Source organism: Dendrobates tinctorius, unplaced genomic scaffold (assembly GCF_039654945.1).
Source record: "Dendrobates tinctorius isolate UK_male_01 unplaced genomic scaffold, ASM3965494v1 ptg000223l, whole genome shotgun sequence".
NCBI classification, from domain to species: Eukaryota; Metazoa; Chordata; class Amphibia; order Anura; family Dendrobatidae; genus Dendrobates; species Dendrobates tinctorius.
Window position 1 is genome coordinate 25279804 of NW_027361890.1, and position 22814 is coordinate 25302617.

Sequence of the window (22814 nt, forward strand, 5' to 3'; positions counted from 1 at the left end):
CATACTACATGCTACATACATACTACATACATACTACATGCATGCTACATACATACTACATGCATGCTACATACATACTACATGCATGCTACATACTACATGCTACATACATACTACATATATACTACATGCATGCTACATACATACTACATGCTACATACATACCACATACATACTACATATATACTAACTGCATGCTACATACATACTGCATGCTACATGCATGCTACATACATACTACATACATACTACATGCTACATACATACCACATATATACTACATACATACAATACATTCATACAATACATACATAGACATACAGTACATATAACATAGAGTAACATACTTACCAATACTTGTCACATTGTTCCCCGAAGCCATTGTCTTTTCCGGAATAAATATTAACATAACAAACCACAAAAATACTCACCCACGATCCGAAGCAGTCCACGAGTGTGTCCCACGACGATCTTGGGTAGAGAACTGCAGCATCAGCTGTTGCTGCCGTTCTCTACGGGCTGCAGGAATCCAATGACGGAAGGTAGGTATCCTTCCGCACTGTATTCCTCCGCCACTTAAAAAAAAAAAAAGTCCCTAGTCTCACTTTATGCCATTGCTGTGTGGGAATTTCCCACGCAGCAATGGCATAAAGTGAGACTAGGGACTTTTTTTTTTTTAAGTGGCGGAGGAATACAGTGCGGAAGGATAACTACCTTCCGTCATTGGATTCCTGCAGCCCGTAGAGAACGGCAGCATCATCTGATGCTGCAGTTCTCTACCCAAGATCGTCGTGGGACACACTCGTGGACTGCTTCGGATCGTGGGTGAGTATTTTTGTGGTTTGTTATGTTAATATTTATTCCGGAAAAGACAATGGCTTCGGGGAACAATGTGACAAGTATTGGTAAGTATGTTACTCTATGTTATATGTACTGTATGTCTATGTATGTATTGTATGAATGTATTGTATGTATGTAGTATATATGTGGTATGTATGTAGCATGTAGTATGTATGTAGTATGTATGTAGCATGCATGTAGCATGCAGTATGTATGTAGCATGCATGTAGTATATATGTAGTATGTATGTAGCATGCATGTAGTATATATGTAGCATGTATGTAGTATGTAAGTGGTATGTATGTAGCATGTATGTAGCATGCATGTAGTATATATGTAGTATGTATGTAGCATGTAGTATGTATGTAGTATGTATGTAGTATGTATGTGGTATGTATGTGGCATGTAGTATGTATGTAGCATGTAGTATGTATGTAGTATGTATGTAGTATGTAGCATGTATGTAGTATGTATGTGGTATGTATGTAGCATGTAGTATGTATGTAGCATGCATGTAGTATATATGTAGTATGTAGTATGTATGTAGTATGTATGTGGTATGTATGTAGCATGCATGTAGCATGCATGTAGTATGTATGTAGCATGCATGTAGTATGTATGTAGCATGCATGTAGTATGTATGTAGTATGTATGTAGTATGTATGTAGCATGCAGTATGTATGTAGCATGTATGTAGTATGTATGTAGTATATATGTAGTATGTATGTAGCATGTAGTATGTATGTAGCATGTAGTATGTATGTAGTATGTATGTAGTATATATGTAGTATGTAGTATTTTTTTTTTTTTTTTTTTAACATTTAACACATTAGCCGGATGATGGGACTACTACTGTCCCATCATTGGCTAATGTGTCAATCACTGTCATGGTAGCAGGCATCGCCCGATGGGACTTGTAGTCCCATCGGACGATGCTTGCACAGACCCCCGGACATCAGCACAGCCCCCCGGCAGGCCGGCACAGCCCCCCGGCAGGCCGGCACAGCCCCCCGGCAGGCCGGTACAGACCCCCACAGGGTGCACAGACCACCGGCAGGCCGGCACAGCCCCCCGGCAGGCCGGTACAGACCCCCACAGGGTGCACAGACCACCGGCAGGCCGGCACAGCCCCCCGGCAGGCCGGCACAGCCCCCCGGCAGGCCGGTACAGACCCCGGGCAGTCCACACAGCCCCCCGGCAGGCCGGCACAGCCCCCCGGCAGGCCGGCAGAGACCCCCGGAAGGCCCGAAATGACGGCGCATCATGATGCGCACACACCGCGCATCATGATGACGTCAGTCTGTCAATCAACTTTGAACTTCCGATTCCGATGCCGAATTCCGATATTGAAAAAATATCGGAAGTCGGTATCGGAATTCCGATACAGCAAGTATCGGCCGATACCCGATACTTGCGGTATCGGAATGCTCAACACTACTTCTTACTAGTGTTGAGCATTCCGATACCGCAAGTATCGGGTATCGGCCGATACTTGCTGTATCGGAATTCCGATACCGACTTCCGATATTTTTTCAATATCGGAATTCGGCATCGGAATCGGAAGTTCAGTTGATTGACGGCCTGACGTCATCATGATGCGCGGTGTGTGCGCATCATGATGCGCCGTCATTTCGGGCCTTCCGGGGGTCTCTGCCGGCCTGCCGGGGGGCTGTGCCGGCCTGCCGGGGGGCTGTGTGGACTGCCCGGGGTCTGTACCGGCCTGCCGGGGGGCTGTGCCGGCCTGCCGGTGGTCTGTGCACCCTGTGGGGGTCTGTACCGGCCTGCCGGGGGGCTGTGCCGGCCTGCCGGGGGGCTGTGCTGATGTCCGGGGGTCTGTGCAAGCATCGTCCGATGGGACTACAAGTCCCATCGGGCGATGCCTGCTACCATGACAGTGATTGACACATTAGCCAATGATGGGACAGTAGTAGTCCCATCATCCGGCTAATGTGTTAAATGTTAAAAAAAAAAAAAAAAAAAAAAAAAAAAATACTACATGCATGCTACATACATACTACATGCATGCTACATATATACTACATACATACTACATACATGCTACATACATACTGCATGCTACATACATACTACATACATACTACATACATACTACATACATACTACATATATACTACATACATACTACATACATGCTACATACATACTGCATGCTACATACATACTACATACATACATACTACATACATACTACATACATGCTACATACTGCATGCTACATACATACTACATACATACTACATGCATGCTACATACATACTACATATATACTACATACATACTACATACATGCTACATACATACTGCATGCTACATACATACTACATACATACTACATGCATACTACATATATACTACATACATACTACATACATGCTGCATGCTACATATATACTACATGCTACATACATACTACATGCATGCTACATACATACTACATATATACTACATGCATGCTACATACATACTACATACTACATATATACTACATACATACTACATATATACTACATACATACTGCATGCTACATACATGCTACATACATACTACATACATACTACATGCATGCTACATACATACCACATACATACTACATATATACTACATACATACAATACATTCATACAATACATACATAGACATACAGTACATATAACATAGAGTAACATACTTACCAATACTTGTCACATTGTTCCCCGAAGCCATTGTCTATTCCGGGATAAATATTAACATAACAAACCACAAAAATACTCACCCACGATCCGAAGCAGTCCACGAGTGTGTCCCACGACGATCTTGGGTAGAGAACTGCAGCATCAGATGATGCTGCCGTTCTCTACGGGCTGTAGGAATCCAATGACGGAAGGTAGGTATCCTTCCGCACTGTATTCCTCCGCCACTTAAAAAAAAAAAGTCCCTAGTCTCACTTTATGCCATTGCTGTGTGGGAAATTCCCACGCAGCAATGGCATAAAGTGAGACTAGGGACTTTTTTTTTTTTAAGTGGCGGAGGAATACAGTGCGGAAGGATACCTACCTTCCGTCATTGGATTCCTGCAGCCCGTAGAGAACGGCAGCATCATCTGATGCTGCAGTTCTCTACCCAAGATCGTCGTGGGACACACTCGTGGACTGCTTCGGATCGTGGGTGAGTATTTTTGTGGTTTGTTATGTTAATATTTATCCCGGAATAGACAATGGCTTCGGGGAACAATGTGACAAGTATTGGTAAGTATGTTACTCTATGTTATATGTACTGTATGTCTATGTATGTATTGTATGAATGTATTGTATGTATGTAGTATATATGTGGTATGTATGTAGCATGTAGTATGTATGTGGTATGTATGTAGCATGCATGTAGCATGTAGTATGTATGTAGCATGCATGTAGTATATATGTAGTATGTATGTAGTATGTATGTAGCATGCAGTATGTATGTAGTATGTATGTAGTATATATGTAGTATGTATGTAGCATGCATGTAGTATGTATGTAGCATGCATGTAGTATGTATGTAGTATGTATGTAGTATGTATGTAGTATATATGTAGTATGTAGTATGAATGTAGTATATATGTAGTATGTATGTAGCATGTAGTATGTAGCATGCATGTAGTATATATGTAGTATGTATGTAGTATGTATGTAGCATGCATGTAGTATATATGTAGTATGTAGCATGTAGTATGTATGTAGCATGCATGTAGTATGTAGCATGTAGTATGTATGTAGCATGCATGTAGTATATATGTAGTATGTATGTAGCATGCATGTAGTATGTAGCATGTAGTATGTATGTAGCATGCATGTAGTATATATGTAGTATGTATGTAGTATGTATGTAGCATGTAGTATGTAGCATGCATGTAGTATATATGTAGTATGTAGCATGTATGTAGCATGCATGTAGTATATATGTGTTATGTATGTAGCATGTAGCATGCATGTAGTATGTATGTAGTATATATGTGGTATGTATGTAGCATGCAGTATGTATGTAGCATGCATGTAGTATATATGTAGTATGTAGCATGTAGTATGTATGTAGCATGCATGTAGTATATATGTGTTATGTATGTAGCATGTAGCATGCATGTAGTATGTATGTAGTATATATGTGGTATGTATGTAGCATGCAGTATGTATGTAGCATGCATGTAGTATATATGTAGTATGTATGTTGCATGTAGTATTTATGTAGTATGAATGTAGCATGTATGTAGTATGTAGTATGAATGTAGCATGTATGTAGTATGCATGTTGTATGTATGTAGCATGTAATTTTTTTTTTTTTTTTACATTTAACACATTAGCCGGATGATGGGACTACTACTGTCCCATCATTGGCTAATGTGTCAATCACTGTCATGGTAGCAGGCATCGCCCGATGGGACTTGTAGTCCCATCGGACGATGCCTGCACAGACCCCCGGAGCCTGCACAGCCCCCCGGCAGGCCGGCACAGCCCCCCGGCAGGCCGGCACAGCCCCCCGGAGCCTGCACAGCCCCCCGGCAGGCCGGCACAGCCCCCCGGCAGGCCGGCACAGCCCCCCGGAGCCTGCACAGCCCCCCGGCAGGCCGGCACAGCCCCCCGGCAGGCCGGCACAGCCCCCCGGAGCCTGCACAGACCACCGGCAGGCCGGCACAGACCACCGGAGCCTGCACAGACCCCCTGGCAGGCCGGCACAGCCCCCCGAAAGGCCCGTACAGACCCCAGAGAGGCTGTACAAGGGCAGGAAAGGGTTTTTCTTATTCCGATACCGGAAGTCCCATAGACTTGAATGGGACTTCCGGTATCGGAATCGGCGATACCGATACTTTTTTTAAAGATCGGCCGATACCATCCGATACGATACTTTGAAGTATCGGACGGTATCGCTCAACTCTACTTCTTACACATTTCTCTGTCCTTCCTTCCTCTGTCATCACCACCACTCAGCACAGTACTTCAGGAGCTTACCGCATCACTAATGACGGTACTACAATTAGTAAGTGAGAGTCCTGAAATTGATCCCGCAGTCCCGTATCCTTTTCCCCTTAAGGAAGCTTCTTAGCCTCAGCTTATCTGCTGATCAACTCCTTGGAACTACCACACGGGGCACTCTGTTCATCTCGCATTTCCTGCTCTGATGCTCCCCGTTACCTCTTTGACTTTCTAACTCAGGACTATCCCGCTAGGACTCATGCCTCGGATCCCATTTCCAATAAATCACTCACTTCATCTATTGCTTTTCCTCATCTGTGCTCTGGATTTCACTATCCATAGCCTTTTTATTGGTATATCACATCAGGGACACCCTCTTCATGCTGCTCTGCCCTCTGGTCATACCATAGGTCTGCTTCTAGTGCAGGCTGGGCCCTATCTGACTTCCTAACAGGAAACTCTCTCTGTTTCTTCACTTGGACACTCCCACTCTGAGCTAGTCCAAAACATTAACCCTAACTCTCCCTTATGTCAGGCAGAATTCAACATTGTCACTAATAATGCATGCCACAATACACTTTACTAATTACAACAATGCACATCTTTTTGGTGAGTTTTTTATGCTGCATATTGAAAATAAAAAATTCAAGTACCCTATTTTACTTAATGGGTGCAGAAAAGGTGCAGAAAGTCTACAACATCAAAAACTCAACCAAAGCTCATAAGGGGAACGTAGCCTTAGACAGTTTGCCGAACCCATTGATGTCAGCAGTTTCTGCCGATATTAGTCTAAGGCCATGTGCACACGTTGAGTAGTTGGTGAGTTTTTTTCCTCAGTATCTGTATGCCAAAACCAGGAGAGGAACAATCAGAGGAAAAGTATAATAGTAACATGTCACCACTTCTGGATTTATCACCCACTCCTGGTTGTGGCTTACTAATACTGAGGTAAACAAAATTCACCAAATACTATAGTAATGGTCCAAGGTATAATCCAGCTCAAACAAGTCACATTTTTCTTAAAACAATGGTCAGTGTAAAAAAAAATCACAACCCCCATGTGTGACCATTGTTTTACGAAAAATGTATTTTCAATAAAAAATTTTTGAATTTTTTAACGGACTTGTTTGAGCTGGATTATACCTTGGACCATTGCTTTTCCTATTGCGCTACAGTTTCCGTGCTCGGGGTCCAGTAACAACTGATGGGTGAGCTGACTTTTTGTTTTTCTATAAATACTATAGTATGTATACCTATACTAGCAGTAGACTATTTGACTGCCATGGGAACCTTGGAAAGACAGGCCGAGGTGGATAGCATAAACTTTATTACTTCTCCAGAGAAACACTGTTAACAAATAAGAGATATGGAGTTGAGGGCAAAACAAAAAGTAGACTCCCTACTGAGTGGCAAAATCCCCCCACCATAAAATATAGGGTGGGGGGTATTTAATTCTTCACCGTGGGGCTTTACCTATTATATATGCCATTACGTCTATACAACAAGGGGGCAAGATTCAGGCAGCAGCTTTTCTGCTCTGCATTTCTCTGTGGAAAACCTGCTGCACATTGCAGGATCTTCATGGTGAATGAGATTTTATGAAATCTCATCTGAATGTCTAACGTGAATTTCTAACTTGCTAGAGGACAATAATTTCATCATCCATCTTTTTTTTTTTTACCCTGGGGGATGTGAGGACATATATCTCAGAGACCTCAGACCTTATTTTGCCCCTTTGGACAGAGAGATCCCATCTATCATAACAATGACAATTTAGGTGCATTACTATATTAGTAGAAGGCATATAATAAAACATGCCACCGGTTTGGCATTTTATGGGAATTTTTAGATGTTTGTATTAGTACAGAAGTGGGGGATAGATCTAATTCCCCCACCAATTAGCTCTTTAGGGGGCTTTACACCTCTTTGATAACTAGCAGGTAAGATCAAGTCAAAGAGAACCTTTGTGTAAATGGTATCATAGGTATAAGATGTGCCATGTGCTTTCTTATTTTTAAATACCGTTGCTTTTATACAAACATGTCAGTCACTATGTAATTTTCTAAGTAACCAAGGGTGTCAAACATGGAGGGAAACAGAGAACACTGAGGGAATTTATCCACGAAATGGTCATTTAAACAGCAACCCCTTTAAACTGCAGCTTGATAGCTCAGACATGGATATCCATTGTAGCTGTGGAGTGACAGCTCCCCCTACTGACAGGTGAAAAATCAGCAAGGCAAAAAAAATAAATGCTGCCTACTAGCTCACCAGTGTGCTACTGATTATTGAGTAAGGGTATGTTCACATTGAGTCTTTCAATAAGGATTTTAAAACATATTTTGCATCAAAATTCACCTAAAAAATGCTTTAAATACTCTTAAAAAACTTATTCAATAGTGCTTACAATACTCTTTTTCACATGATTTTTTTCAGCACGGAAATAGAAACAACATGTCATTTCCTGAGTTGTTTCTGAGATTTTTGCCTGAAAAAAAGTTCCAAAATTAGTCTCTTGATGATAGAGGCAGTAAAAATGCCCCATGCCTAAAGAAAACACACAAAAAATGAGTTATTGCTTTTTTGGGGGGAGGGATATATTTTTTTCAGCCAGAAAAATACATGTCAAAATTCTCTGTGTTGATACTGTATGATTCTGTCATACAGGCTGCATGCACAGGGTATAGGATTATGCCGTGACCCATGGTGTATGAAGAAGGAATGACCTGCACACTGCAGCTTGCTACATAGCCTAATTTCAACACACTTGAGATGGCCAATCACTTTGTCACAAAACTATGCATCCTCCATTGTCCACTTCCGTGGATGAAGTTTTGGGCAAGTGCTGCCAGCCACACCTTGTAGTCTTGCCTGAAGGCCAGGGCCACACAACTGTAGATCCTCTCATCTGAGAGAATCTGTACAATTATGCAAATGACACTCTGATCCAATTGTTAGCAAAGTGTGATCTGATTCTCTCAGATGAAATAACTGTAGCACAGGTGAGAAGATGGAGAACAAAATGTCTCCATCTTCTCCATTGTGCATGTCCGCGGAAATTGTGCTGAGCTCCATTGAATGACATTGGTCCAAGTGCTATCTGATAAAACATCAAATAATACTCATCCAAATGATATGCTCGTGTTACTCTTGCGTAATGCCTCATTCAGACTAGGTTTTTCACATACATGCTATTTCCATATTTTCATAGACTGAACACGAACCCATTATAGTTTATGGTCATGTTCACATGTCTGGGGAGATTTTTGCCCACAAAAAAACCATACATTTGTCTATTTGTGACCCAATTCACAGATTAAACTTGCTCATTTATATCAATAGTTCCATGAAAAAAAATGGACAGGATATAAATGTCTTCCCTGTGTTATCCGAATGTTGTTTGTTTCAGTTTAATGGGTGGACAGATGTTGCGGCCAAAGTCGTCGTGTAGTGATAGCCTAAATGTTTCTGGACATACGAGAATGTGAAAAAACTGAGTGAACGTTGGGGAAAGGATTTTTCTACCTAAAATGTCTATCTAATAATGTAATTTCATCTATCTTCCACCTAGGTTGTTTGAGTATCGAGGCAGAGTGTCGCCCGCTCCTAGGGCAGTGCCAGTGAAGCGGCCACGTGTCACAGTGCCTCTGGTGCGACGGGTAAAATCAGCTCTTCCAGTCAAACTGTTAGCAAGATCAGCTGCCATCTCAGGAAATGCAGCTAAGTTGAGGCGTAAGTACAGATTTAGGACTTGGGAAATGGCTTAATGTTCTGCTGAACAACAATGACATTGTTCTGCATTTCCCCTGCTGTCTGTAGTAAGAAGCAATGAGATTCAGGCCATCAAGTCAGAGCTCACACAGATTAAAACCAACATTGATGCGCTTTTGGGAAGATTGGAGCAGATAACAGATGAGAAGCCATGTGCAGGTTGGTATGTTGTTAATCAGACTCAGGTTGATGCTTCAGATTAAAAAGCTGTCAGCTGAACAAATTCTCCACGAACACTGAGCCTAAACTAGGCTGAGAAGTCTTTTGTTCCACGTGCCTCTTATTTTTAGTCTCATCCTTCTCCATGTTTAAAGGGCTGATGTTGGGTGACTGTAGGCACTGCTCATATTACGTTACATATTTGGCAAAACCAAAAAAGACTGTTACAGAAACATATTTATCTGCAAATAAAGTATAATGCTGCCACCATGTGGAAAAATTCTAATGGTAGCAAAAATCATTCAGATTTAACAACATTGAACAACACGGATGAGCCTCAAAGGGAACCTGTCATTCTAATCAGGCTGCCCAAACCACAGGCCACACGAATCAGTACCTGCATGACTGCAGCCAGGTAATAACCATCTTTGAAATGCTTCAGCGTGTCAGATAAAATATAATTACATAACCGGAGACAAGATTAGTCTAACGCCACCTCGACAGCTTCTTCCCAGCGCTGCTAGAGGTGATTAACAGGTCTCTACCATAGGGAGAGAGCCGTCAACAACCTGCACTGATGCTGGGAAAAACCTGCACTCAGGTGAAGCCTGAATGGTCTTGTCTTCAGCTATGGTCCCCAGATTCATTCTCTAACTATAGTTTCTCTGAAACGCTGGAGCATTTCGGAGAGACATATTCCTCAATTCAATCATTCAGCCAAGCTCTGATTCATGCTGCTCATGGGTAGGGAAGCATGATTCATATGACAGGCGCCCTGAAAATCAGTTTGTTTCAGTGATAAGCAAATGGATTTCTTCAAGACCCAAAAATGTCTATAAAAAATTCTGCCACGTGTGAATATTTCTTTAACCCCTTTCTGCCAGCTGACGGGATAGTACATCAGCTGGCAGTATCCCATGCTTTGATGAGGGCTCCGGCGGTGAGCCCGCATCAAAGCCGAGACATGTCAGCTGTTTTGAACAGCTGACATGTGCCTGCAATAGGCGCGAGTGGAATTGCGGCTCGAAATACGCGCACCGTTGACCCCATCATGTGATTGGGGGTCATTGGTGCATTGTCATAACAACCAGAGGTCTTGCCGAGACCTCTATGGTTGTTGATGACAGATTGCTATGAGCGCCACCTTGTGCTCGGCGCTCATATCAATGCTGTCATTCTGCTACATAGAGGTGATCTGTGCATCACCTCTATGTAGCAAAGGCAATCGAGTAGTGGCAGCTTCTTGCCTCCCATGGAGGCTATTGAAGCATGCCAAAAGTAAAAAAATAATGCTTTTAAAAATATGAAAAAGAATAATAAAAACATAAAAGTTCAAATCACCCCCCTTTCACCCCATTCAAAATAAAACAATTAAAAAAAAATCAAACCTACACATATTTGGTATCGCCGCGTTCAGAATCGCCTGATCCATCAACAAAAAAGTATTAACCTGATCGCTAAACGGCATAGCCAGAAAAAAATCGAAATGCCAGAATTACATTTTTTTGGTCGCGGCGACATTGCATTAAAATGCAATAACGTGCAATCAAAAGAATGTATCTGCACAAAAGAGGTATCATTAATAACATCAGCTCAGCACACAAAAAGTAAGCCCTCACCCAACCTGAGATCACAAAAAATGGAGACGCTACGGGTCTCAAAAAATTGCGCAATTTCTTTTTTTTTGTAGCAAACTTTGAAATTTTTTTACCACTTCGATAAAAAAAGAACCTAGACAAGTTTGGTGTCTATGAACTCGTAATGACCTGGAAAATCATAATGGCAGGTCAGTATTAGCATTTAGTAAACCTAGCAAAGAAGCCAATCAAAAAAACAAGTGTGGGATTGCAGTTTTTTTTGCAATTTCACCGCAGTTGGATTTTTTTCCTATTTTCGAGTACACGAAATGGTAAAACCAATGGTGTCATTCAAAAGTACAACTCATCCTGCAAAAAATAAGTCATCACATGGCAATGTTGACAGAAAAATAAAAAAGTTATGGCTCTGGAAAGCAGGGGAGCGAAAAAATGAAAACGCAAAACAGAAAAAATCTCTGGTCATTAAGGGGTTAAAGAGTAACAGTTGTTTTAGTTTTCAGTTCATAAATCAAAAGTACACACGAAAATAATCAACTTTGTAATATATCTTATCAGAGAAATTTGCTTCTACAGTATCTCCTCCACTCTCATTTCATGGGTAAAATCTGTAAAATCTTTATTCAGTGAAGACAGATTTTGACATTACGCAGATAAGATATAACAGTTGATGCTCATGAAGGTCTATGGAGCGGGGGAGGTTCTCCTGAATTGACAGTTACAGTTCTCTATAGAACTTTATAAGCAATAACTGTATTCTATTTCAGTATTGAGAAAGTCTGTGTTCCCTAAAAACAGATTTTACCAGTAAATTAAGAATTTTGAAAAAGAATAAAAAAATATTCAGAATTGAGAGTCCTCAGTGGTTGATACCTTTTAGTGGCTAACTGAAAAGATGGTAACACATTGCAAGCTTTCTAGACTACTCAGGTCTCTTCATCAGGCTAGACTAATACAAAATCTGAAGAATCACATATTTATACACAATACAACACAGAAAAAATGCAATAGATATTTGGGAATTAGATTCTCCTTTTTGCATTTAGATAAGAGAAAAATGTTGCTGTCCATTTGTGCACGTTTCTTCAGAAGTGGTTTTAGTTCCATAAAGATGCAGTACATTCTGGTATCCTCCATTTTGATACAGGAAAGATGTATATCTTTGTACCATGTTAGCCAGTAGACAGAAAAATATTCAGAATTGAGAGTCCTCAATGGTTGATACCTTTTAGTCTCAAAAGTTTGCAATTTGTTACCATCTTTTCAGTTAGCCATTAAAAGGTATCAACCACTGAGGACTCTCAATTCTGAATATTTTTCTATCTACTGGCTTACATGGGAAAAAGAATAATAAATTCATGAGAAAGAAGTGAATTTCTCTAATATATCTATAACATAACCAGAGATGTGTCCTTCTGTCCAAAGCCTCCAGTGGGTGAGGAGAGAGAGAAAGAGTGTGGGTGAGTGGAGAGAGTGTGGGTGAGGAGAGAGAGTGAGTGAAAAGAGGGTGAGTGAGGAGAGAGAGAAAGAGAGCGGGTGAGTGAAGAGAGTGGGTGAGTGGAGAGAGGGTGGGTGAGGAGAGAGAGAATGGGTGAGTGGAGAGAGGGTGGGTGAAGACAGAGAGTGAGTGAGGAGAGAGTGGGTGAGTGGAGATAGGGTGGGTGTGTAGAAATCACAGGAACGCGGGATGCAGTGATGGACGGGAGGCAGAGCAAGGGTTAACAGGTTTATTTACAGGGGACTAGTCCACGCAAGGAGGTAAAGAGTTAAACAGTATAAATGGCGAAGTGAAGTGCAACTGTTCAAATAATGGCAATTCAGTAGCCATCGTATCAGGAAGTCCTAGCACTGCAGCTCCTGCTGTGAACTTAATAGTGCTGGCAACGGCGGGCGCAGTGTCTTTTCTAGTGGGGTCTGGCAAACGACAATACCCTGTCTTCTGGGGACAGTGGTCGGTTTCCGGTACCTTCCACTGCCCCTAGTCCATATACATAGTAACATAGTTTTGAAGGCTGAAGGAAGACCTTATGTCCATCTAGTTCAGCCTATTTTTAGTGAAGCTGTTCTGCATTGTTGATCCTGGGGAAGGCAAAAAACCCACAAAGTAGAAGCCAATTTTTTTCCATAGGGAAAAAATTCCTTCCCCTAAGCTGGGTCAACCATGTACCTATAATATTATGTTATTCGTAACCTTCTATACTGTTACTCACAAGAAATGCATCCATTCCTTTCTTAAATTCATTCAGTGAGTTGGCCATCACCACTTCCTCAGGAAGAGAATTCCAGAGCCTCACTGCTCTTACCGTGAAGAACCCTCTTCTATGCTGGTGCAGAAATTGTCTGTCCTCCAAACGAAGAGAATGCCCCCTTGTTTTTGTCACAGTCCTTGGTACAAACAGTTCATTGGAGAGATCTCTGTATTGCCCTCTGATATACTTGTACATATATATTAGGTCTCCCCTAAGTCTTCTCTTTTCTAGAGTAAATAGACCTAATTTTGATAACCTTTCTGGGTATTGTAGTGAACCAACTCCATTTATCATTTTAGTAGCCCGCCTTTGAACCCTTTCAAGTTCAGTAATGTCTTTCTTGAGCACCGGCGTCCAAAATTGCACACAATACTCCAAGTGTGGTCTGATGAGTGATTTATACAGAGGGAGAATTATGTTTTCATCTCGTGTCCCCAGACCTCTTCTAATGCATCCCATGACCCTATTTGCTTTGGTCGCAGCTGCCTGACACTGGGCACTCCAATTGAGCTTCTTATTGACTAAGATGCCTAAGTCTTTTTCCATGTCTGATTTCCCCAGCAGTTTCCCATTTAGTAAGTAATTATAGCATCTGTTTCTCCTTCCTATGTGCATAACCTTACACTTATCTGTGTTAAACCTCATTTGCCATTTTTCAGCCCAATTCTCCAATTTACTCAAATCTGTCTGTAGTTGCCAACTGTCCTCCTTTGTGTTAACTGCCTTACATAATTTTGAATCATCTGCAAATACTGATATTTTACTGTGTAAGCCATCCACTAGATCATTAATAAATATATTAAATAGTAGGGGGCCCTGTTATGAGTGGCGGAAGGCACTAAATAAAAAATAAATGAAATTCCTTCGCCACTCGGGGTCCACCGTGCGGCAGGTGATATAACTGCTGCTAGAGAGGCAGAGCACTGTGGCGGTAATGTGCATGGGGTTAACTGCACCCTAAGTGCACTGAAGTGAGCTCTGTTATGCTCACAGAGCTGCAGGCAAAAGTATAAACTAATACGCTGAGTCTGTTCAGGGACACAGACTAACAGCGAAACTGTCACAGTATTTAGAGTCACAGAAGTAGCCTTAGGCAGCAGGACTACTCCCTCTAGACCTACCGTTAAATAAGACAGGAGGCGTCGCAACTGCAGACACGGGAGAACTGCAATTGCAGCGCGGTGTGAATAGAACCACAAAGGAAACACCACAATATCGCTGGCGCGATGCAGGACGCTGGCTGCTGAGAAGGTATAGCTGGAGCACGCTAGCGCTGCTACTGGCGGCTGCCCAATCACTCACACAATCGTAATAACCAAGGAGGGGGATATTTAATGAGTCAGTCACCAGTCCAAGCATCCATCACCAAACACACAGCAGCAAGTATGAAAAATACTAGCGAATGGCGGAACAGCCATGCACACTTTTTATAGTGACCGGGACCTTCCGGAAATCTCTAGAGCCCTGAGCTGAACCAATGGAATCAGGAGCAGGACCTGAGCACCTGACTCCTGAACTCCAATGGGAGCTCATTCCAGGAGCATGCTCAGAAGCTGGCTGAAAGGACTTAGCCTCTGGAGACAAATGTGAGGATCTGGATCTCTGCATAAGTATGGCAGGACACAGATTCCTAACAGGCCCAATACAGAACCCTGTGGTACCCCACTAGTAACCCTGGCCCAATCTGAATATGCACCATTAATAACCACTCTTTGTTTTCTATCACTAAGCCAGCTACCTACCCATCTACACACATTTTCCCCTAGCCCAAGCTTTCTCATCTTACTTACCAATCTTTTATGTGGGACAGTGTCAAATGCTTTAGAGAAGTCGAGATAAATGACATCCAATGATTCTCCTTGGTCCATTTGAGAGCTTACATCCTCATAGAAGCTGATCAGGTTAGTTTGACAGGAGCGATCCTTCATAAATCCATGTTGATATGGAGTTAAACATTTATTAACATTGAGATATTCCATAATGGTATCCCTTAGAAACCCTTCAAAAATTTTACCCACAACAGATGTTAAGCTTACGGCCTATAGTTTCCAGGTTGCCTTTTACACCCCTTTTTGAATATTGGTACCACATTTGCTTGCCGCCAATCAAAAGGAACAGACCCTGTTTCTATAGAGTCTTTAAATATAAGGAATAGAGGCCTGTCTGTCACATTACTTAACTCCCGTAATACACGAGGGTGAATGCCATCAGGGCCTGGTGATTTGTCAATTTTAATCTTACTAAGGCGGTTCTGCACTTCTTCCTAGGTTAGGCAGGTAATACTTAATGGGGATTTTACATTATCACTCTGTATTTCCCCTTGCAAATCCTTTTCCTGTGTGAACACTGTTGAGAAAAAAGTATTTAAAACATTTGCTTTTCCCACATCGCTCTCTGTGATTTTACCCTCATTGTTCTTTAAAGGGTCGACACCATCAATTTTAATCATTTTACTGTTTATATAATTAAAGAATAGTTTGGGGTTTGTTTTACTTTCCTTAGCAATGAGTCTCTCAGTTTCCACTTTTGCTAAATGTATTTGTTTTTTACACATTTTATTTTTTTCCCTATAACTTTTTAATGCTTCTTCATTGCATTCTTGTTTTAGCTTCTTAAATGCCTTGTTCTTGTTATTTATTGCCCTTTTTACATCCTTATTTAGCCTCATTGGTGTTCTCCTGATAAACCGGAGAAAATAGAGTCTAGGCTAGTTTACAAAAAAATATCAAATTTTATTAATCATAAAAGGTGACATAAAATGTCAATGTATGCAAAAAGACACTAAACACAATACATGGGTGAGCAGACAATATGGAAAGGGGTACTTATATAATTAAAAGTGACCTCAAAACCCTAGAACGTAGCATAAATATCCTACCATCACGATTAGTACATGTGGGATAAAGAAAATATATACAGTGGGGCAAAAAAGTATTTAGTCAGTCAGCAATAGTGCAAGTTCCACCACTTAAAAAGATGAGAGGCGTCTGTAATTTACATCATAGGTAGACCTCAACTATGGGAGACAAACTGAGAAAAAAAAATCCAGAAAATCACATTGTCTGTTTTTTTTCATTTTATTTGCATATTATGGTGGAAAATAAGTATTTGGTCAGAAACAAAATTTCATCTCAATACTTTGTGATATATCCTTTGTTGGCAATGACAGAGGTCAAACGTTTTCTGTAAGTCTTCACAAGGTTGCCACACACTGTTGTTGGTATGTTGGCCCATTCCTCCATGCAGATCTCCTCTAGAGCAGTGATGTTTTTGGCTTTTCGCTTGGCAACACGGACTTTCAACTCCCTCCAAAGGTTTTCTATAGGGTTGAGATCTGGAGACTGGCTAGGCCACTCCAGGACCTTGAAATGCTTCTTACGAAGCCACTCCTTCGTTGCCCTGGCGGTGTGCTTTGGATCATTGTCATGTTGAAAGACCCAGCCACGTTTCATCTGCAATGCCCTTGCTGATGGAAGGAGGTTTGCACTCAAAATCTCACGATACATGGCCCCATTCATTCTTTCATGTACCCGGATCAGTCGTCCTGGCCCCTTTGCAGAGAAACAACCCCAAAGCATGATGTTTCCACCACCATGCTTTACAGTAGGTATGGTGTTTGATGGATGCAACTCAGTATTCTTTTTCCTCCAAACACGACAAGTTGTGTTTCTACCAAACAGTTCCAGTTTGGTTTCATCAGACCATAGGACATTCTCCCAAACTCCTCTGGATCATCCAAATGCTCTCTAGCAAACTTCAGACGGGCCCGGACATGTACAGGCTTAAGCAGTGGGACACGTCTGGCACTGCAGGATCTGAGTCCATGGTGGCGTAGTGTGTTACTTATGGTAGGCCTTGTTACATTGGTCCCAGCTCTCTGCAGTTCATTCACTAGGTCCCCCCACGTGGTTCTGGGATTTTTGCTCACCGTTCTTGTGATCATTCTGACCCCACGGGGTGGGATTTTGCGTGGAGCACCAGATCGAGGGAGATTATCAGTGGTCTTGTATGTCTTCCATTTTCTAATTATTGCTCCCACAGTTGATTTCTTCACTCCAAGCTGGTTGGCTATTGCAGATTCAGTCTTCCCAGCCTGGTGCAGGGCTACAATTTTGTTTCTGGTGTCCTTTGACAGCTCTTTGGTCTTCACCATAGTGGAGTTTGGAGTCAGACTGTTTGAGGGTGTGCACAGGTGTCTTTTTATACTGATAAGTTTAAACAGGTGCCATTACTACAGGTAATGAGTGGAGGAAAGAGGAGACTCTTAAAGAAGAAGTTACAGGTCTGTGAGAGCCAGAAATCTTGATTGCTTGTTTCTGACCAAATACTTATTTTCCACCATAATATGCAAATAAAATGAAAAAAAAACAGACAATGTGATTTTCTGGATTTTTTTTTCTCAGTTTGTCTCCCATAGTTGAGGTCTACCTATGATGTAAATTACAGACGCCTCTCATCTTTTTAAGTGGTGGAACTTGCACTATTGCTGACTGACTAAATACTTTTTTGCCCCACTGTATGTGCTGCCACTAGTAACAACGGTCTTAATAAGCAAAATAGTCCCAAGTGTAACAAGCATAATGCTAAACCCCAGGGTCCAAGGTTCCCCCAATTATGATCAATATCGTAAATAGACAAACCCAATAGCACTAAATAATATGGAGGAGCACCGGACGCTGCGGCATATGAACCTGAGGAAGGTTTATACATCGAAACGTGCGTCGGGGTTTGTCCTCCTGCCTTCACGTTTGGAAGCATGATGGGTAATTACATATCAGCGATGTATTTTGGTTGATTTCATCTCAACTGTTCTGCCTTATACACTTTTAATATAGTTACGGATCTTTAGTCTCTTCATATGCCGCAGCGTCCGGTGCTCCTCCATATTATTTAGTGCTATTGGGTTTGTCTATTTACGATATTGATCATAATTGGGGGAACCTTGGACCCTGGGGTTTAGCATTATGCTTGTTACACTTGGGACTATTTTGCTTATTAAGACCGTTGTGACTAGTGGCAGCACATATATATTTTCTTTATCCCACATGTACTAATCGTGATGGTAGGATATTTATGCTACGTTCCAGGGTTTTGAGGTCACTTTTAATTATATAAGTACCCCTTTCCATATTGTCTGCTCACCCATGTATTGTGTTTAGTGTCTTTTTGCATACATTGACATTTTATGTCACCTTTTATGATTAATAAAATTTGATATTTTTTTGTAAACTAGCCTAGACTCTATTTTCTCCAGTTTATCATGATCTATAAATGAGTCGTTGTTGCTATGCATTTTTTCTCTTAGTAATGTGGTAATTATGCCATTAATAACCAATTAAATTATGGTTTGGAGATTTGTTCTATTATTGGTGTTCTCCTGTTCCTAGCCCTTTTATTTCTGTACGGTATGGATAGCTCGCAGTGGGTGTGTAAAACTGATTTAAATATTTCCCATTTATTTTCTGTGCTCCTATTTTTGAGGACATTGTCCCAATCAATTCGGCGAAGGTCCTCTCTAAGCTGATCAAACTTTGCTTTCCTGAAATTCAGCGTTTTTGTAATCCCCTTCCAGGGCACCTTACTGAAGGACAAGTGGAATTGTATTATATTGTGGTCACTGTTCCCTAGGTGCCCATCGACTCGTACTTCTGTTATTCTATCTGGCCTGTTGCTTAAAATTAAGTCCAGAAGGGCTGTCCTTCTAGTTGGGCCCTGCACAAGTTGTGACAGATAATTCTCCTTGGTCACTGACAGAAATTGGTTTCCTTTCTGAGATACGCAGGTTTCAGTTTCCCAGTCTATGTCGGGGTAGTTGAAGTCCCCCATAATAATCACCTCATTGTGATTTGCTGCTTTGTCTATTTGTTTCAATAATACATTTTCAGTGGTTTCTGTTATATTTGGTGGCTTATAACAAACCCCTATGAGGATTTTATTACTTTTCCCTCCTTGTATCTCCACCTATAGAGACTCCACCTCTTCATTTCCCTCTTGTGTATTCTCTCTTAGTGTGGGCTTTAAAGTGGACTTTATATATAGACAGACTCCACCCCCTTTTCTTTTTTTACGATCCCTCCTAAACAAATCATATCCTTGCAAGTTAGTGATACTGTAGTGGCTAAGCAATAGTGAGGGCCACAGTCCTATGCGAGCCCAGCGTGGCTCCACAAAATAAGCACTGGTAAAGTCAGGTCAAACGTGTCTGGGCAGATATTCTCTAGCACAGTCGGGGTGTGGATAACGGTCATGCTCCCAGTCTGTTTCAGGCAGCCCACTCACGATACTCACGATCCTGAAGCATCTGGCACCTGCCTTTATGACAGTCACCGGACACACACTGCCTGTCTCTCTCTCCGGTCCTCACTGTTGGTCTGTGTGGCGCTGGTGCTCCCTGGACGGAGCACTCCTCTCCCTGGCTGCTGCAGCACCCGGCTTGGCTCTGCTCTGCTGGCACGGCTCTTCTCCGCAGGCTCTGCTCTGCATGGCTCTCTCTGCAGGCAATGGGGGCTCCTTCTATACAGCCCATCACCAAGCCAGTCCTCTCTGGTGGGGGAAGCAGAGCCCACCACTCTGCTAGCTGCTCACTGCGCTGCCCTCTGCACTGCTCTCTGCCAGTGCCAGACCCCCCTGCTTCGCGCGCTTTCTCTTTTTATGCCTCCAACGCTGTGCGCCCTTTTCAGGCTCTCCCCTCCCTCTTGGGTTCAAAGGTTGGTCTGGCTTACTCAGGCTCCCCCCCAGCAACAGGAGAAGGTCTGCCTCTCTCAAGCTTCCCCCGGGAAACAGAGGATGCAGCCCTTTTAGTTTCGGACCTGGCACGCAGGTACCCACGATCTCGTCAACCTCCTTACAGGTGAGGAGGGAGAGTGGATGAATGGAGAGTGGGTGGGTGAGGAGACAGAGCGAGAGAGTTTGTGAGTGGAGAGAGAGAGAGGGAGAGGCGAAACTGTACCAATAAAAATGCACACCACCTGGGCGGGACGGGTTCAATAGCTAATATATACACTACTCAAAAAAATAAAGGGAACACTAAAATACCACATCCTAGATATCTCTGAATGAACCAGTTGCAAATTTTTATTCATTGCATAGTGGAATGTGTTCAGAACAATAGAACATAACAATTATCAATGTAAATCAAAATGAATATCCCATGGAGTTCTGGATTTGGAATGATGCTCAAAATCAAAGTGAAAAATCAAATTACAGGCTGATCCAACTTCAGTGGAAATGCCTTATGACAAGGGAAAGATGCTCAGTATTGTGTGTGGTCTCCACGTGCATGTATGACTTCCCTACTGTACAATGCCCGGGCATGCTCTTGATGAGGTGGCGGATGGTCTCCTAAGGGATCTCCTCCCAGGCCTGGACTAAAGCATCCGCCAACTCCTGGACAGTCTGTGGTGCAACGTGACGTTTGTGTATGGAGCGATACATGATGTCCTAGATGTGCTCAATCAGATTCAGGTCTGGGGAATGGGCGGACCAGTCCATAGCTTCAGTGCCTTCATCTTGCAGGAACTGCTGACACACTCCAGCCACATGAGGTCTGGCATTGTCCTGCATTAGGAAGAACCCAGAGCCAACTGCACCAGCATATGGTCTCACAAGGGGTCTGAGGATCTCATCTCGGTACCTAATGGCAGTCAGGATACCTCTGGCGAGCACATGGAGGGCTGTCCGGCCCTCCAAAGAAATGCCACCCCATACCATTACTGACCCACTGCAAACCGGTCATGCTGAAGGATGTTGCAGGCAGCAGATCACTCTCCTCGGTGTCTCCAGACTCTGTCACATCTGTCGCATGTGCTCAGTGTGAACCTGCTTTTATCTGTGAGAGCACAGGGTGCCAGTGGCAAATTTACCAATCCTGGTGTTCTGTGGCAAATGCCAGGTGGCCTGCACGGTGTTGGGCTGTGAGCACAACCCCCATCTGTGGACGTTGGGCCCTCAGATCATCCTCATGGAGTCAGTTTCTAACCATTTGTGCAGACACATGCACATTTGTGGCCTGCTGGAGATCATTTTGCAGGGCTCTGGCAGTGCTCCTCCTGTTCCTCCATGCACAAAGGTGGAGCTAGTGGTCCTGCTGCTGCGTTGTTGCCCTCCTACGGCCCCCTCCACATCTCCTGTTGTACTGGCCTGTCTCCTGGTAGCGCCTCCAGCCTCTGGACACTACACTGACAGACACAGCAAACCTTCTTGCCACAGCTCGCATTGATGTGCCATCCTGGATGAGCTGCACTACCTGAGCCACTTGTGTGGGTTGTAGAGTCCGTCTCATGCTACCATGAGTGTGAAAGCACAACCAACATTCAAAAGTGACCAAAACATCAGCCACAAAGCATTGGTACTGAGATGTGAGCTGTGGTCCCCACCTCCAGAACCACTCCTTTATTGAGTGTGTCTTGATAATTGCCAATAATTTCCATCTGTTGTCTATCCCATTTGCACAACAGCATATGAAATTGATTGTCAATCAGTGTTGCTTCCTAAGTGGACAGTTTGATTTCACAGAAGTTTGATTTACTTGAAGTTATATTTGTTGGCATATGCAACAGAAATGGACTTACTGTTTATGTAAAGGAGGACTTTACACTAGCCTGACAGCAGATGGCGATAGTGTGAAGTTATGTTTGCTGTATTGTGGGGAGGGAAGTTCTCTCTTGTTGTTGTTACTTTTACTTTCGCTTTTGAGTTTATTATGCCAGCAGCAGGGCTTTGTGCTACTGAATTCTCTTATCTCATGTTTACCCATAAGAACTAAATACTGTTTACTCAAGATAACTTGCTCAGTGAAGTTCTCTTATGTGTACCAGTGGATTCTCAGAAGATACACTCTGCTACAATATTATGTTAAGTGTTCCCTTTATTTTTTTTGAGCAGTATATATATATGTATGTATAATTAAATCAAAAAAAGGGCAGCACTACCAAAATTAAATAGTTGGTGCAAAACCTATTCAGCAGTGTCCCAACAGCCAAATTAACAAAAGTAAAAAAATAGGCAGCACTCAAATTAAATGTGAAAAAAAAGTGGATACTTTACTGATCCTCAAGTGGCAACGTTTCAACGGTGACCCGTCTTTATCAAGGGGTCAGTGAATCATTCGGCTGATCCCGGCGGTGGCGTGTTCACGACGGTGTTATGCTGGTGGTACCGTGCAAGAGGCTGCGTACGGCATATACAGTGTGTGGTGGGTTCGGCATATACAGTGTGTGTGTGTGTGTGTGTGTGTGTGTGTGTGTGTGTGGTGCGT

At 42.5% G+C, this 22814-nt stretch overlaps 1 protein-coding gene across 2 annotated transcripts in view; it reads left to right on the forward strand.

Moving 5' to 3' along the window:
* RALY (RALY heterogeneous nuclear ribonucleoprotein) overlaps window positions 1–22814 on the forward strand; it is a 506407-nt gene that overhangs the window by 470839 nt on the left and 12754 nt on the right. For both annotated transcript variants that reach the window (XM_073555403.1, XM_073555402.1), the window contains 2 exons: window positions 9356–9516; window positions 9604–9714. In XM_073555403.1, coding sequence (XP_073411504.1) covers window positions 9356–9516; window positions 9604–9714 — 272 coding nt within the window. The remainder of the gene's footprint in view (window positions 1–9355; window positions 9517–9603; window positions 9715–22814) is intronic.